This window comes from Psittacula echo (genome assembly GCF_963264785.1).
Source record: "Psittacula echo genome assembly, chromosome: 28".
In the NCBI taxonomy this organism is placed as follows: Eukaryota; Metazoa; Chordata; class Aves; order Psittaciformes; family Psittacidae; genus Psittacula; species Psittacula echo.
Window position 1 is genome coordinate 1246772 of NC_137763.1, and position 14677 is coordinate 1261448.

Below are 14677 nucleotides of genomic sequence, written 5' to 3' on the forward strand. Positions count from 1 at the left end.
GGACAGCGGCACAGCGGGGGTGTGGGGGGGCCGCAGCTGGGCGTGGGGAGCAGGGGTTGGGTGCTGGGGATGCCCCCCCCCACCTTTCGCTAGGGATGGGGGGCACTTCCAAACCCCCCCCTTAGGCCACGCCCCCAATGTAGGCCACGCCCCCATGGCGTTACGTCATTGCGTCTACCCAACATCCTCATCACGTGGATGCGCCGTTACCCTGGCAACCCCACGCCTCCAATCACGAGCGGGTAGGCGTGCTCCGTGGCTCCTCCCACCGGAAGTGACGCACACCGGAAGCGGCGGCGGGATGAAGCTGATCACCCACAACCTGCTCTGCTCCAACGTGCGCGGGCTCCGGCCCGGCGGCGGCTTCCCCCTGCGGATACAGGTGTGGGCCCGACCCCTGGTACCGGCCATAGCCCCCGGTACTGCCCATAGTCCCTGGTACCGGTTCATAGCCTCCAGTACCGGCACCACATCCCCGTTAGTGGCCCCTAGGCCCCGCCACAGCACCCCTCATTACCGGCCCGTAAACCCCGTTACCGTCACCGCACCCCCGCTACTGGCCCCACACCCCCGTTACTTCCCATCCACCCGTTACCGGCCCATAGGCCCTGGTACCAGCACCGTACCCCTCATTACGGGCCCATAAACCTCGTTACTAGCACAGCACCTCTGGTACCGGCCCATAGCCCCCAGTACCAGCCCCACACTCCCGTTACCGGCCCATAGTCCCCTTACCGGCACCACACCTCATTTACCGGCCCATAAACCCCGTTACCAGCCCATAACTCCCGTTACCGGCCCGTACCCCCCTCCCCAGGCCTCGGATGTCTGCGTGCGGCCGGTACCGTTCAACGCCGCTTTCGTAGCCCGGTTGGTGCCGCGGCTGCGCTGGGGCGCGCTGCTGGAGGCGGCCGAGAGCGTGAGTGGAGGGGAAGGGGGGCTCTTATATTGGGGTGGGGAGGGCGAGTTTGGGGGAGTCCGTTTGGGGGGGGGCGTGATTTTGGGGCTGTCTCAGTTGGGGGGGGTCTTCGATTTTGGGGGGATCCCAGTTTGGAGGGGATCTAGGGGGGGTGTCAGGTTTGGAGGGGGGAGATCCTAAGGTTTGGGATGGGGAGGGACAGGGAACCTGTTGGGGGTCCGCAGCTCCCCCCATTGTCCCCTGCAGTTGGGGCACCCCTCGGAGCTGCCCCCCGAGCCTGTCCCCGACTATGAGGGAGATGAAGCGTTCCTGCGGCGGGTGCACCACGTGCTGCTGGAGGTGAGGGGGGGCCCAAAACCCTCTTGGGGGGGGGGGTGGTCCTGATCCCCCCCTCGTGACCCCTTTATGTGTGTGTCCCCCCCCAGGTGGAGGTGCTGGAGGGGTTCCTGCAGTGCCCGGACTCGGGGCGCCAGTTCCCCATCTCCCGCGGGATCCCCAACATGCTGCTGAGTGAGGAGGAGGCCTGAGGGGGGGGCACGGGCTGGAGACACCCCCCCTGCACACCCGGTTTATTGGAGGGGGCCCAAAGTGGAGCAGAGACGTTCTGCCCCCCATGGGGGGGTGAATCCCAAATAAAGGGGGGGGGCACTTTTGTTGTTTGTTTTTGAGCCTTTTGGGGGAGGGGGGGTTTGCCCCAAAGGTCTTCTTTTACTCTCAAATTGCTCCTTTTTGCCCAAATCACCCCTTTCTGGGTCCCAAATCACCCCTTTCTGCCCCAAATCTCCCCTTTTTGCTCCCAAATCGCCCCTTTCTGCCCCAACTCACCCGTTTTTTGGCCCCAAATCTCCCCTTTTTGTTCCCAAACCGCCCCTTTTTCCCCCCAAATCACCCCTTTCTGCCCCAAATCTCCCCTTTTTGCTCCCAAACTCCGTTTTCCCCCCTAAAACTCCCCTTTTCCCTCCAAACCCTTTCCATTCCTCAACCTTCCAGTTTCTCTCCCCCCCTTTCCTTGATGTTCTTTTGTCCGTCTGTGTTTTATTTGTGGTTTATTAATAAAAAGCCGCTTTTTTGTGCCAATATTGGGCCTTGTTTAGTCCTTTCAAGGCTCTTTTCTGGAGAATCCCGTTGGATTTCGGGAGGGGGGAGGCGGGGGAAGCCCGAGGTCCTCCGACGCTCTCTATGACCCAACCAACCGCCCTAGAGCGCCTCACCCCCTCTGGTGGCCGCTCTGTCTCGGCTCTATCTCGCAGCCGGAGGTGACGTCAGGACGTCGACGCACGCAGAGCGGCGGCGGTAGCGGCCTGAGGCGGGAGCAGCGGTTGGAGGCTCCGGTGAGGGCCGGGGGGGGTCCCGCAGGGTCCCGCGGTCCAGGCCCCGGGTCCCGGCTCCCCCCTGAGCCGTCCCCGCGTCCCCCTCGCAGGCGCCATGTCCTCCACGTCGCAGAAGCACCGGGACTTCGTAGCGGAGCCGATGGGGGAGAAGCCGGTGGGGATGCTGGCGGGCATCGGGGACGTGCTGGGCAAGAAGCTGGAGGAGAAGGGCTTCGATAAGGTGGGAAGAAGGCGGGGGGTGACCGGGGACGGGGAGCTCGGATGGGGCTGTCCCGGTGGCTTGGGAGGGGTGCGGGGGGGACACACAGGGACCCCCTTGGGGGTGTGTATGGGGGGATAGGGACCCTCTTAGGGACATGGTGGGTATAGGAGCCCTTTGGGGACATGGGGCAGGGGAGACACACAGGGACCCGCTTGGGGATGTCTGGGAGGAGGCAGGGACCCCCTTAGGGACACAGGGGGGACAAGGGACTCCCTTGGGGACATGTGGGGGGACATACAGAGACCTACTTAAGGACATGGTAGGGACAGGAGCCTTTTGGGGATTGGGGGGGGGAGGGATGGACAGGGACCCCCTTAGGGACATGGTGGGAGATAGGAGCCCCTTGGGGACATGGAGAGGGGGACACACACAGGGACCTCCTTGGGGGCATGGCAGAGCCAGGAGCCTGTTGGGGATAATGGGGACGGGGACGGTTCCCCCCTTGGGGATATGGTGGGAGCCCCTTAGGGACACTGGGGAGGGGATGACACAGGGAACCCCTTGGGAATGGGGGGGACAGGGTCCCTCTTGGGGACACAGTGGGGACAAGAGGCTTCCTTGGGGACATGGAATGGGCAGAAGCCCCTTGGGGGACATGGGAAGGGCTCAGGGATGCACTTGGAGACATGGGGGGGGGTTTGAACACAAACGTGTCCTTAGGGATGTGGGGTTGTCCCAGTGCCATGGGGAGAGCCGCAGGGTCATGGAGTGGGATAAAGACTCCCTTGGGGACACGGAGGGTGTCCCTGTGCTCCCCCCCCCCAGGCGTACGTGGTGCTGGGACAGTTCCTGGTGCTGCGCAAGGACGAGGAGCTCTTCCGGGAATGGCTGAAGGAAACGTGCGGAGCCAACGCCAAACAGTCCCGGGACTGCTCCGGCTGCCTCCGGGAGTGGTGCGATGCCTTCCTCTGAGCCCCCCCCCATCCCGGGGCACCCCAACACCCTCCCATACCCCCTCCACCAGCCACCGGGGCTCCCATTCACATCAGGGCCCCCCCAAACTGTGGTGCTGCCCCCCCCCCCCAAGTGGCTTTTGGGCTGGGGGTTGGGGTTTTCCCTCCCAAAACCATCCCATGGGGAGGTCCTTGGATGCCCCCACCTCCCCCCTCAATCACACCAAATCCCCCATGGGGGTGTGTCCCCACGGTTGTGCTGATATTGCCTCTACCCCCATGGGGGGGGGAGGGGGGGTTTGGGGTGTCTCCCCACTCCTGCATTGGGGGGATTGTGTCATTTTGGGGTGCCTTCCCCCCCCGCTTCCAGTTTGTTTGTATGAGTTTTCTAAACAATAAAGGTTTTGCTGTGCTGGGTCCAAGCTTTGGCTTGATGGGGGGGGCAACTGGGGGGGTGAGCCCCCCTTAAGTGTTTGGGGGATTCTAATAGGGAGATGGGGGAGTCCAGAGGGAAAAGGAATAACATGAGGGTAAGTTGGGGGGGTGTGAACCCCTCGGGAGGGGGGGGCTAATGTGGAGGTATCAGCCCCCCAGGGGCTGTTTGTGGGGGCAGTCCCCCCGAGTCCTCCAGAGCAGAAGAGTTGGTCCTCCAGGCCGGCTAGAGAGGCCCGCGTCCTCCAGAGCAGACAAGCTGAACGTGCGGATGGGCCAGAGCGGCCCCGCCGCGGGGGGGGTGAACAGCACTTCCGTGTCAGGGGCGGGAGCTGCCGGTGAACGCCGCCGCCATGGCGGAGGCCGCCGCTGCCCCCCGCCGCCGCCGCCGGCCCCGTGCTTCCCCCAACCCGCTCTTCACCCGCTGGCTCCGGGAGTGGCGGGATGAGGCCAGCGGGACGAGGGCAAAAGGCGTCTACGAGCGGGTGCGTGTGCGGGGACACGGGGACCGTGGGAGGGTGCGGGTCCGCCGCTGCTCCCGGTTCCAGCCGCGTGTCCCCGCAGGCGCTGCGCTCCCTCGCCCGGTACCCGCTGCGGCTCCGCTCGGGGCAGGAGGCCGCCATCTTGAAGAACTTCGGCCCCGCCCTCTGCCGCCGGCTCGATCTGCGCCTGCGCCAGCACCGCGCAGGTGGGCGGGGCCTTAAAGGTGGTGGGCGGAGCTACGAGTGGGCGGGGCCAGGACGGATGTAGCGGCAATAGGTGCTGAACCATGTGCTCATTTGCATCTGTTTTACATATTGACACCTCCTACCAGAGCAAGGCCACGCCCCCAGCCCTCCCGCAGAGAGGAGGAGCCTGGAGAGCCCCTTGGCTCCACCCACGGTGAGTGACATCATCACCTCTCCCCCACCCGGACTCCTTGGGGGGGGGGGGGGGGTTGGGTGGTTTGGGGCAGCTGGAGCCCCCCCCCATCACCTCTCCCCCACCCCCCCAGCGTTGCCCCCCCCGTGAGTACCGGCCCCTCCCCCGCTCGGGGGCCCGAGCGCTGCTGCTGACGCTGTATAAGGTAAAGGGGGGGGGTGCAAGGGCCTGGGGACCTTGGGGTGTCCTCCCCCATCCCCCTCCGTGGTCTCACCCAAAGCCCCCCTGCCCCCAGAGCTCGGAGCCCCTCCCAGAGGCGGAGCTTCTGCGCCAGGCCCAGCCCCTCTGTGACCGGCCCCTGACCCTGGTGAGTGCCCTCAGTAGGGACCAGAGTGAACGGGAGCAGGAGGGTCCCATGGGACCCCCCTGAAGGGGGACACGTGGATAATGGGGCCCCTTCCTGCGCCCTCCCCAGGCAGCACCCAAGGGGGCTCTGGGCACCCTCCTGCGACGGGACCTGCTGCAGCGCAGCGGCCGCCCCCCCTGGTATGGCCGGAAACCCCCCCCCACCCGGACCCCTTCGATCCCCCTCCAACTCCCCCCTAGTCACCCCCTTCGTCCCCCCCTCCCCAGGTACTCACTGACCCCACGTGGTCACATTCTGGCCCAGCGATTGGCTGCTGCTGCCTCAGAAGCCCCGCCCCCAGCCGAGGAGCATCTCCCACTGTAAGTCACCTGGGTGCCCATTGAGGGGGGTATGTGGGGGGGGGACACCCCCGGATTCCTGGCTCTTTCCTGCGGGGTTCCAGGGTTTGGGTCCCCTTTGGAGCCTTTGGACTCCTTGGTCCCCCCCAGGCCTGGCCCTGATGTCGACTTTGAGCTGAAACCTGGTGAATTTGACATCATTCTCTGCGCTGATGTCACCGAGGCCAACGGGTGCGTGAGTCCCCCCCATCCCCGCACCATGGGGTCCCCCCCACCCCCCCCAGGGAATACCGTGTCCCTTGTCCCCATCCCAGGGTTGGCACAGGCCTGTTCCAACCCCATCCTGGGGGGGTTCTTCTGCCCCACAGGTCCCAATGAACGCCCCTTATGGAGCCCTTGTCCCCCATGGGGTGTCCCCTGCCCTTCCCCTTGTCCCCATAGGGTTCTCATGAGCCTTCCCCTGTGTCCTACCCTTGTACCCCCAATGTCCCCCTGGTGTCTCCCCCCTCACCCTCCATGGGGTGGCCCCGCCCCCTGGTGACGTGGCCACGCCCCCGGTGACGTGAGGGGGGGGCGTGGCCAGGCCGGTGCCGTCGCTGCTGCGGGGCCGCGTCCCCCTGAGCCTGCGGAGACTCCACGTGGGAGACTTCCTCTGGGTGGCCCGGGAGAGGGCCCCGCCCACAGGTGGGCGTAGCCTCGAGGGGGTGTGGGCGGGGCCAAGGGAGGAATGGAGCCAATAGGCGGGGCGGTGGGGGTGGAGCCCGGCTCTGACTCCGCCCACTCCAGCTGGGGTGTGGGCGGGGCCGAGGTGATGCCTCCGCCTACATTGAGCTGTGGGCGGGGTCAGTGTCTGGTTACGCCCTAGTGCAGGCTGTGGGTGTGGTCAGTCGCTGGCCCCGCCCCTTGCCTCCGCTGCCGTTTCGCTGTGGGCGGGGCCGGGGGGGCGTGACCATGCGCTGGCCCCGCCCCCAGGGCGCCCTCCCCGGGAGCTGGTGCTGGACGTGGTGGTGGAGCGGAAATCGGCCTCGGACCTGGGGAGCAGCCTCAGCGATGGGAGGTACCGGGAGCAGAAGGTGCGGGGGGGGCACCGGGGGGAAGGGGAAGTGGGAGGGATGTGGGGGCGCTGGGGTTTATTGGGGGGCACTGGGGGTTACTGGGTTCATTGGAAGGTAATGGGGTTGCTAAGTGGTACTGGGGTTACTGGGTGGCACTGGCGGTTACTGGGACCATTGGAGAGTGATGGGGGTTACTGGGCTGCACTGGGTAGCACCGTGGTTTATTGGGGTGACTGGGGAGCAATGGGGGGTCCTGATGGACCTGAGGATCACGGGGCAGCAATGGGGGTTCTTGGTGACACTGCGGGCTATTGGGGTCATTGGGGGGCAATGAGGGTTCCTGGGGGCAATGGGGGCTATTGGGGTGATTGTGAGGCTGTGGGGGTTATTGGGTGGTACTGGGGGTTACTGGAACCATTGGAGGGCAATGGGGGTTGTTGGGGTCATTGAGGGCAATGGGGATTCCTGATGACACTGGGGGCTATTGGGGCTATTGGGGGTCAATGGGGGTTCCTGGGGTTACTGGTGGGCACTGGGTGTAACTGGGCTCCCCCCAGTTCCGCCTGGGCCGCTGTGGCCTGCGCCAGCCCATTTACCTGCTGGAGGAGCCGGACAAGGGTGAGACCCTGAGCCTGCCCCTCCCCACCCTGCGCCAGGCGGCCGTCAGCACCCAGGTACCCCCCAGAGCACCCATAGGACCCCCCCCAGCACCCATGGGTGCTCCTCCCCCCCAGACTGGGGGTACCGGAGGGGGGCGTCCTCAGCACCCCCGTTCCCTACAGGTTGTGGACGGTTTCTTCGTGAAGCGCACGGGGGGGCCCCAGGAATCGGCCACGTACCTGCGGGTGCTGGGGGAGCAGCTGCAGCAGCGCTATGGGGTGGGCATGGGGGGGACATGGGGGGGACAAGGAGTCATAGGGGAACATGGAGGTTATGGGGACGTGAAGGGGATGCTTGGGGTCATGGAGGGGACACTGGGGGGCCGTGGGAACAGGGGGGTCACAGAGGGGACACAAGGGAGGGTTCTGGGGTTCCTGCCCCCCCTCCGACTCCCCCCCCTTGTGTTCCCCCCCCCCAGGGCCGGGTGCTGCGGGCGTGGGGGGGGGACATGACCGGACGGGGCCCCCCCGAGCCCCCGGGGGCCCCCTGCGCCCTCCTGCCCTTCCAGTGCCTGCGCGCGGCCGGGGGCAAGAACCAGGTTGGGGACAAAGGGGACCTGGGGGGGGGGGAGGGTGGATTGGGGGGGGTGGGGGGGGAGAGGAACTCGGGGGGGGCCCTGGAGGGGCTGGGGAGGGGATAATGGGGTCTGGGGGGGCGCAGAGGGGGTCGGGGGGGGCGGTGAAGGTGGTCCCCAAGAGGGGTGGTCCCGAGGATGTCCCTGTGGGGGGATGGGGACGTGTGGGGCAGAGGGGCATGGGGGGGGGTTGGGGTGCTCAGGGGGGGTTATGTTGGGGTCCCCCCCCCCAGCCACAGACCGTGGGGGACGTCTTCGCCCGGCAACTGCTGCAGCTCGGGGGGGTCAGCGGGGGGAGGGCGGCCGCCATCCTGCGCCGCTTCCCCACCCCTGCCAGGTAACGGGGGGGGGGGGATGACCCCCAAGTGTGGGGCTGGGAAACCCCAGGTGTGGGGCTCGGACCTCAAACCAGGCCCCCCCGTCATCCCCCCCCCCCTTATCCCCCTCACAGCCTCATGGCCGCCTACAGCGCCTGCCCTGAGCCCCAGCAGCGCGAGGCCCTGCTCAGCACCGTCCCATGTGGACCCCTGCAGAGGTGAGACCCCCCCATCCTTGGGTACCCCCCCCATGGTGCCCCCCCTATCCCTTGCTGCCCCCCCATCCCTGGGTAGTTTCCTCATCCTTTAGTGCCCCCCCATCCCATAGTGCCCCCTATCCCTTGGTGCCCCCCACTCATCCCTGCGTGTCCCCCCCCCATCCCTTGGGATACTCCCCCCATTCCCGACTCCTCACCCCTCTCTCCCCTCATCCCACAGGAACCTGGGCCCATCCCTCAGCAGGTCCCTGGCTCAGCTCTACAGCACCCCAGGACCACTGCCCTGAGGGTGGCACCTTCCTGTCCCCCCCCCATCACCCCTTTGTCACCCCCCCAAATACAGCCCTTATTGCAGGTGGGGCCTGTGTTCATCATGGACGGGGGGGGGGGGACACAGGTGATGGGTGCTGCAGTGATGTGGTGCTCGGGGGGGGGGGGGGGAAGCACCCACTTGGGGGGCAGCACCCCCTCTATGGGGCATCACCCCTCTAGGGACCCCCCAACTGCTTCCTCCCCCTCCAAACCCCCAAATCCCAACCAGCTCCCCCCAAATCTCAGCCCCAGCACTTGGGGGGTGGCCCCACAAGTCATGGGGGGGGGGGTCAGGGTGTTCCCATCCGGCCCTGGAGCACTGGGAGCACTGGGAGGGGTTGTCCCGGCTCCAGCACCGCCCTTGGCCGGGGTGGGGACGCCGAGGGCCGGGCTCCGCACAACGCGGCCGGAGCGATGCTGGCGCTGGTGGCGCTGGTGGCGGCGGGGGTGACGGCGGGGGTGTCCCCGTTGTCCCCTCCTTGTCCCCTGGGGTTCGGGCCGGTGCCGGGGGCGTCGGGGGCCTGCGGGGACAGGGACGAGTGCCGCACGGCCGCCGTGTGCCACCACATGTGCCTGAACCACGAGGGCGGCTTCGCCTGCCACTGCCACCCCGGGTACGTGCTGCAGCCCGACGGGGCCGCCTGCCGCCGCCGCCGCCCGCCCCACGGAGCCACGCAGGGCCGGAGGCAGAGGAAGAGACCGCGGGGATGGCGGCACCGGGGAAGCGATGGGGACTCGGGAGCGTCTTGGAAGCACGAGGAGCTGCGAGCGGGCAGGCACCGGGGCTTGCACCAAGGCGGTGATGAGGATTCGGGGGTGCCTTGGAGCCGGGGTTTGCACCACGGGGACCTGGCACCAAGCAGGTACCGGGGCTTGGAGGAGGATTCGCCCCAAGGCAGCGATGAGGATTCGGGAGCATCCTGGCACCGGGAGGAACACGGGGACCTGGCACCGGGCGGGCACCGGGGCTTGGAGGAGGATTCGCCCCAAGGCAGCGATGAGGATTCGGGAGCATCCTGGCACCGGGGTTGGCACCACGGGGACCTGGCACCAAGCAGGTACCAGGGCTTGGAGGAGGACTCGCACCAAGGCAGGGACCAGGAGCCGACACCGCGGCACCGGGGTGTGCACAGGGAGGCACACGGGGACCTGGCACCGGGCAGGCACCGGGGCTCGCACCAAGGCAGCAGTGAGGATTCGGGAGCATCCTGGCACCGGGATCAGCACCACGGGGACCTGGCACCGGGCGGGCACCGGGGCTTGCTCGAGGACCTGCTCCGCTCACCGCAGGCCCCGGCCACGTACGGTGCCCCCCACCCCGGCTCTGCCCCCCCATATGGGGATGAGGACCCCGACTCCTATGGGGACCCCTACACGGCCCTGGAGGACCCCGAGGAACAGCCCTGGGACCCTGAGTCCTATGGGGGCCCCTACACAGGCCCGGCCCTCCCCTATAGGGGTGAGGAGCCTGAGCCCTGGGACCCTGAGACTGAGCCCTGGGACCCCGATATCTATGGGGACCCCTATATGGACCCCTACGGGGATGAGGACCCTGACGGGGGGCCCTGGGGCCCCTCCACCCCCCTCTTGGAGCCCTACGGGGATGAAGACCCTGAACCCGGGAGCCTCCGAAGGGGAAGGGACCCCCAAACCAGACCCTGGCACCCCTATGGGGACTCCCATAGGGACCCCTATAGGCCCCAAGACCCCTATGAGGTTGGGGACCCCCAAATAGCCCCAGATCCCCACACAGACCCCTGGGATCCCCAACCTGATCTCAGGGACCCCTATAGCCTTGGGGACCCCCCCACTGACCCCAGGGACCCCCATGGAGCCAGCTCCCCCCCAGTGCCCTATAGGGACCCCCAAACCGCCCCTTCCATCCCGCAGGAACCCCCCGGTGCCCCCCCCAGGCCTGGAGACCTCCCAAGTGCTCCCCCCACCTCTCAGGACCCTCCACTTGCCCCCCCTACATTCCAGTTGCCCCCAGTTGCGCCCCCCCCAGATTCCCCCCCCGTTATCCCAGATACCCCAGTTACCCTCTCAGTTACCCCCTCAGTTGACCCCCCAGTTACCCCCTCAGTTGCCCCCCCAAACACCCCCCCGGTTACCCCCTCAGTTGCCCCCCCAGATACTCCAAATACCCCCCCAGATACCCCAGTTACCCCCCCAGTTTCCCTCCCCAGGCTCAAGGCCCCCCCCAAAACCCCCCCTAAACCCCATTCACCCCTCACTACCCCCCCACCTGCCCCCCAACCCTCCAAGCCCCCCCCTCTTGCCCCAGTTACCCCCTCAGCTCCCCCCCCCAGCGCCAGGGCCCCCCCCAGGCGCGGGTCCCTCGGGGGGGGGCTGCTGCTGGCTCTACCGGTAGCACTGGGAGCCGCACTGGTGCTACTGGGAGCACTGGGGGGGCTGAGGGGGCTCCCCCGGGCACCCCCCCGGGCCTGAGGGTGATGGGGGGGGGGCAAACTGGGAGAGACCCCCCCAAACTGGGATTGCCGCCCCTCCCCCCCTTCCCCCCCCCCGGGTGGGGGAGGGGCAATAAACAGCGGGTGCTGAACCCCCAGACCCGGCTCCATTGGCGGGGGGGGGAGGGGGGGGTGGTTTTTTCCCCCCACCCCCCCCCAGCTGTTGAACGAATCCAGATGTGGGGCGGGGGGGGGTGGGGCTGGGGTGAGTCACAGCCGCGATGACGTCAGAGTCCCCCGGGGGGGGGCGCGGTGCGGGTGGGATCAGTGGGTACGGGGGGGGGGGGGGGGGGGGCTCTGCAGCCACTGGGTTATAATGGGAGGCGTTGGGACCCCCCCTCTGTCCTGCCCCCCCCCCAGCTGGACCCATAGAGGCCGTGCAGCTTCATGCCCCCCCCCATCCCCAAGCAGGACCCTTGTGCACCAATAACCCCCCCCCCCCGCTTCCTATTCCACACCCCTTGAGTCTTCAGCACCTTTATTCCACTGAGGGCAGTGATTTGGGGGGGTCCGGGGTGGGTTTGGGGGGTCCCAGAGGTGGTTTTCGGGTCACAAAGGTTGTTTTTGGGGTCCCAGAGGTGGTTTTGGGGTCCCAGAGGTGGATTTTGGGGTCCCAGGGGGGTGGGGTCAGTCCTTGCTCCGGGAGGCCTCAGCATTGGCCCGCAGCACGGCCCCAGGGCTTGGGTACGGGCGCTGCTGGAACAGGGGCCCCGCGGCCGTGGTGTCCGCCCCGGTCTTGGCTTCGTTCCTCTTGGGGAGCCCCGTGGACCACGTCCCCCTGGGGGGCAAGGAGAAGGGGGGGGTAAGGATCACAAAGGGGCCCCCCCCCAGTAACATAAACGCAGCCCTAAAGGAACTGAGTGTGGTTGGGATGGGATCCAAAGGGTGGGAATGGGATCCAGAGGGAAGGCCGGAGAAGAGAAGCTGCGTGGAGACCTTGGAGCAGCTTCCAGTGTCTGAAGGGGGCTACAAGGATGCTGGAGAGGGGCTCTCCATCAAGAACTGGAGCCACGGCACATGGAACAGGGGACATTTAGGTTGGATCGAAGGAATTTCATCCCCATGGGGACACTGGAATGGGTTGAATGGAGGAGGTTTGGGATGCCCCATCCCTGGCAGTGTTGCTTGGAGCAACCTGGTCCAGGGGGTTGGAACCGGAGGAGCTTTCAGGTCCCTCCCAACCCCATTCCACGGTGCCAGGACGTACCTGGGGGCATCCGAGTAGGCACTGGGGTCCATGGGGTCCAGTTCTTCGTCCTTGCGGCTGCCTTTGGTGGGAGGGGGAAATAGGGGTCAGAGTGGGGCAAAGTTGGGGGGCAGCAACCCCCAAATGAAGGGAGGAGCCCCCAAAGTGTTGGGGACATCCCCAGGTGAAAGGGGGATCCCCCAAATGAAGGGGGAACTCCCAAAGGAGAGGGGGACACCCCCAAGTCAAGGGGGAGCCCCAAGTGAAGGGAAAACCCCCAAAGTGATGGGGACACCCCAAGGGGAATGGGGACCCCCCCAAATGAGGGGGACTCCCCAAAGTGAGAGGACCCCCCCCAGTGAGTGCAACCCCTCCAAATGAAAGGGAAGCCCCCAAAGTGAATGGGGACTCCCGCAAAATGAGGGGAACCTCCCAAATGAATGGGGAGCCCCCAAGTGATGGGGACCCCCCAGATGGGGGGGTACCCCCAAACGCACCTTTCTTGCTCTTGGGGTACGGCGCCAGCTCCTCGCGCCGGTGGAAGCGCCGTTCCCGGGGGGGCTCCTCCTTCTCGTAGCCCCTTTCGGGGGGTTCCTCAGCCTCTACTGGAGCCAAAATGGGAGGAACCAGGATTGAAGGCGGGGGGGGCACCCCCAAAAACTTCCCTGCTCCCCCTAACCTGGAGGTTTTGGGGGGTCCCCCTCCCCCATTGACTCACCCTGGGCCCCTTTGAGCCTCTTGGCAGCTTTGGTGATGACGGAGTTGGGGTCGTTTGGGGACAACCAGGACACGAGGTCGGTCTCCACGTTCCAGTAGTAGGGCAGCCCACTGTGGGTAGCAGGAGCCTAAAGCAGGCCCTTATAGCCCATGGGAAGGGCCCTATAGCCCCTGGAGAGGGTCCCTATGGGCCCTACAGCCCCTGGAAAAGGTCCCTATAGCCCTGGGAGAAGGTCCTTATAGCCCTTAAAGCTCCTGGAGATGGTACCTATGGCTCCTATGTCCCCTGGAGAAGGTCCCTATGGCCTCTATAACCCATGGAGAGAGTCCCTGTGGCCCCTACAGCCCTTGGAGACAGTCCCTATGGCCCCTATAACCCCTGGAGAGGCTCCCTGTAGCCCCTGACAAGGGCCCTACAGCCTCTGGAGAGAGTCCCTATGGCCCCTATGGCCCCACGGGAGGGGGGGTCTCACCAGGTCGGGTCGATGACCTTGTACCAAGGAGGGGGCAGCCCCTCCAGCCGCGAGGCCTCGTAATCCACGTGCGCGTCGTCGTAGTCCTCGGCGATGATCTCCTCCTCCGGCTCTGCGGGGGGGCGGAGCTTGGGACATGGTCCCGCCCACCGCGGCAACCCTTCTATGGTCATAGCCCCGCCCACCAGTGCAACCCTTCTATGGCTACGACCCCGCCCCCGGGACATGGCCACGCCCACCGCGGAACCCTCAGATGGTCATAGCCGCGCCCTAGACCACTCAAGCTCCGCCTCCCGCCGGCCTGGCCACGCCCCCTCCCAGGTACCGGAGGGGTTCCCCCCCTCCCCGCATTGGTTCTTACCGGGCTCCACGTGCTTGAGCAGTCCCCGCTTGGCCAGGCGGGACTGCAGCGCCACGGGCAGCGGCATCGCCTCGGCCTGCGGGGGGGGGCGAGTGGTCAGCGGCGGCACCGGGAGCACCGGAAACCCACCGGGAGACACGGAACCGTCCCAGGAGCTCCTCCGGTTGTCCCGGAAGTCCTCCGGTCCCCCGGTAGCCCCGCCCCCTTTGCTCCGGTAACCCGGGGCCACCCCCTCCCCCCCGAACCGTACCTGCGGCGCCGCTGCGCTCCTCACCGCAGCTCCTCACGTGAACCACCGCGGCCAATCAGGGAGCAGGATGCCGCGGAGGCCAATAGGAATGCACCCGTTCATCCTAATACCAATGAGAACGTGGTCACGTGGTGGAGGGAAGGGGCGAGGCAGCAATGGGAGAGAACACGCGGCGGCCATGGTGACTGTGGTGTGTACCCATGGGCGCCGCCATCTTGGCGATCACAAGAGCCACTTCCGCATTTTGTCATTTCCTGGACTACATTTCCCATCACTCCCCGCTCCCCTTCCCGTGGTGCCCCGCGAGCCCCCCCCCTTTTCTATCGTGCTCTGCGCGGCGGCGGCAGTGGCGCCATGTTTCTGCAGTGCTACACCGATGAGCGCGGGGAGCGCGTTTACACACTGAAGGTACCGGGGAGGGGAGACCGGGGAGGTTCCGGGGGTCCCGGCACGGCTCGGCCTCACCCCTTCCCTTCCTTCCTTCCTTCCCGCAGAAGGTGTCCCCGGCGGGGCAGCCCACCCGCTCGGCCCACCCGGCTCGGTTCTCCCCCGACGACAAGTTCTCCCGGCACCGCCTGGCGTTGAAGCGGCGGTTCGGAGTCCTGCCCACCCAGCAGGCGCGGCCTCTCCTTTAACGGAGGGGCCGGCCCCGGCGATCGCGGAATAAACCCCATGGGACACAT

The 14677-nt window shown here is 66.8% G+C and overlaps 5 protein-coding genes across 7 annotated transcripts; 4 read left to right on the forward strand and 1 right to left on the reverse strand.

The window, feature by feature from the left end:
* Nucleotides 1-29: 29 nt before the first annotated feature.
* Nucleotides 30-1996, forward strand: TRMT112 (tRNA methyltransferase activator subunit 11-2). Its single transcript, XM_080635964.1, has 4 exons — nucleotides 30-382; nucleotides 818-919; nucleotides 1166-1258; nucleotides 1345-1996. Exons 1-4 carry the CDS (start codon nucleotides 155-157, stop codon nucleotides 1444-1446), a joined length of 525 nt encoding a protein of 174 aa, XP_080492090.1. The 5' UTR covers nucleotides 30-154; the 3' UTR covers nucleotides 1447-1996.
* Nucleotides 1997-2101: 105 nt separating this feature from the next.
* On the forward strand, nucleotides 2102-3564 carry BANF1 (barrier to autointegration nuclear assembly factor 1). Its single transcript, XM_080635965.1, has 3 exons — nucleotides 2102-2250; nucleotides 2340-2470; nucleotides 3278-3564. Exons 2-3 carry the CDS (start codon nucleotides 2345-2347, stop codon nucleotides 3422-3424), a joined length of 273 nt encoding a protein of 90 aa, XP_080492091.1. The 5' UTR covers nucleotides 2102-2250; nucleotides 2340-2344; the 3' UTR covers nucleotides 3425-3564.
* A 544-nt stretch (nucleotides 3565-4108) lies between these two features.
* On the forward strand, nucleotides 4109-8572 carry MUS81 (MUS81 structure-specific endonuclease subunit). Of its 2 annotated transcripts, XM_080635924.1 has the most exons (15): nucleotides 4109-4322; nucleotides 4402-4525; nucleotides 4652-4719; nucleotides 4832-4903; nucleotides 4994-5065; nucleotides 5174-5244; nucleotides 5332-5424; nucleotides 5554-5634; nucleotides 5987-6087; nucleotides 6376-6476; nucleotides 7016-7132; nucleotides 7241-7336; nucleotides 7926-8029; nucleotides 8144-8227; nucleotides 8448-8572. In XM_080635924.1, exons 1-15 carry the CDS (start codon nucleotides 4191-4193, stop codon nucleotides 8512-8514), a joined length of 1383 nt encoding a protein of 460 aa, XP_080492050.1. In that variant the 5' UTR covers nucleotides 4109-4190; the 3' UTR covers nucleotides 8515-8572. The 2 variants fall into 2 exon arrangements, 1 of the variants encoding a protein (XP_080492050.1); XR_013958589.1 differs by lacking the exons at nucleotides 7926-8029; nucleotides 8448-8572 and having other exon boundaries at nucleotides 7241-7656; nucleotides 8144-8184.
* Nucleotides 8573-11481: 2909 nt separating this feature from the next.
* On the reverse strand, nucleotides 11482-14113 carry PQBP1 (polyglutamine binding protein 1). 2 transcript variants are annotated; one of them, XM_080635961.1, is made up of 7 exons: nucleotides 13995-14113; nucleotides 13745-13820; nucleotides 13384-13495; nucleotides 12912-13021; nucleotides 12691-12795; nucleotides 12215-12275; nucleotides 11482-11785 (listed from the first exon to the last, which is right to left on the reverse strand). In XM_080635961.1, exons 2-7 carry the CDS (start codon nucleotides 13809-13811, stop codon nucleotides 11635-11637), a joined length of 606 nt encoding a protein of 201 aa, XP_080492087.1. In that variant the 5' UTR covers nucleotides 13812-13820; nucleotides 13995-14113; the 3' UTR covers nucleotides 11482-11634. The 2 variants fall into 2 exon arrangements, with proteins under 2 accessions (XP_080492087.1, XP_080492086.1); XM_080635960.1 differs by having other exon boundaries at nucleotides 11483-11785; nucleotides 12691-12798.
* Nucleotides 14114-14223: 110 nt separating this feature from the next.
* Nucleotides 14224-14676, forward strand: NOP10 (NOP10 ribonucleoprotein). The gene is made up of 2 exons (XM_080635968.1): nucleotides 14224-14402; nucleotides 14489-14676. Exons 1-2 carry the CDS (start codon nucleotides 14349-14351, stop codon nucleotides 14627-14629), a joined length of 195 nt encoding a protein of 64 aa, XP_080492094.1. The 5' UTR covers nucleotides 14224-14348; the 3' UTR covers nucleotides 14630-14676.
* The last annotated feature ends 1 nt before the right edge of the window (nucleotide 14677 follows it).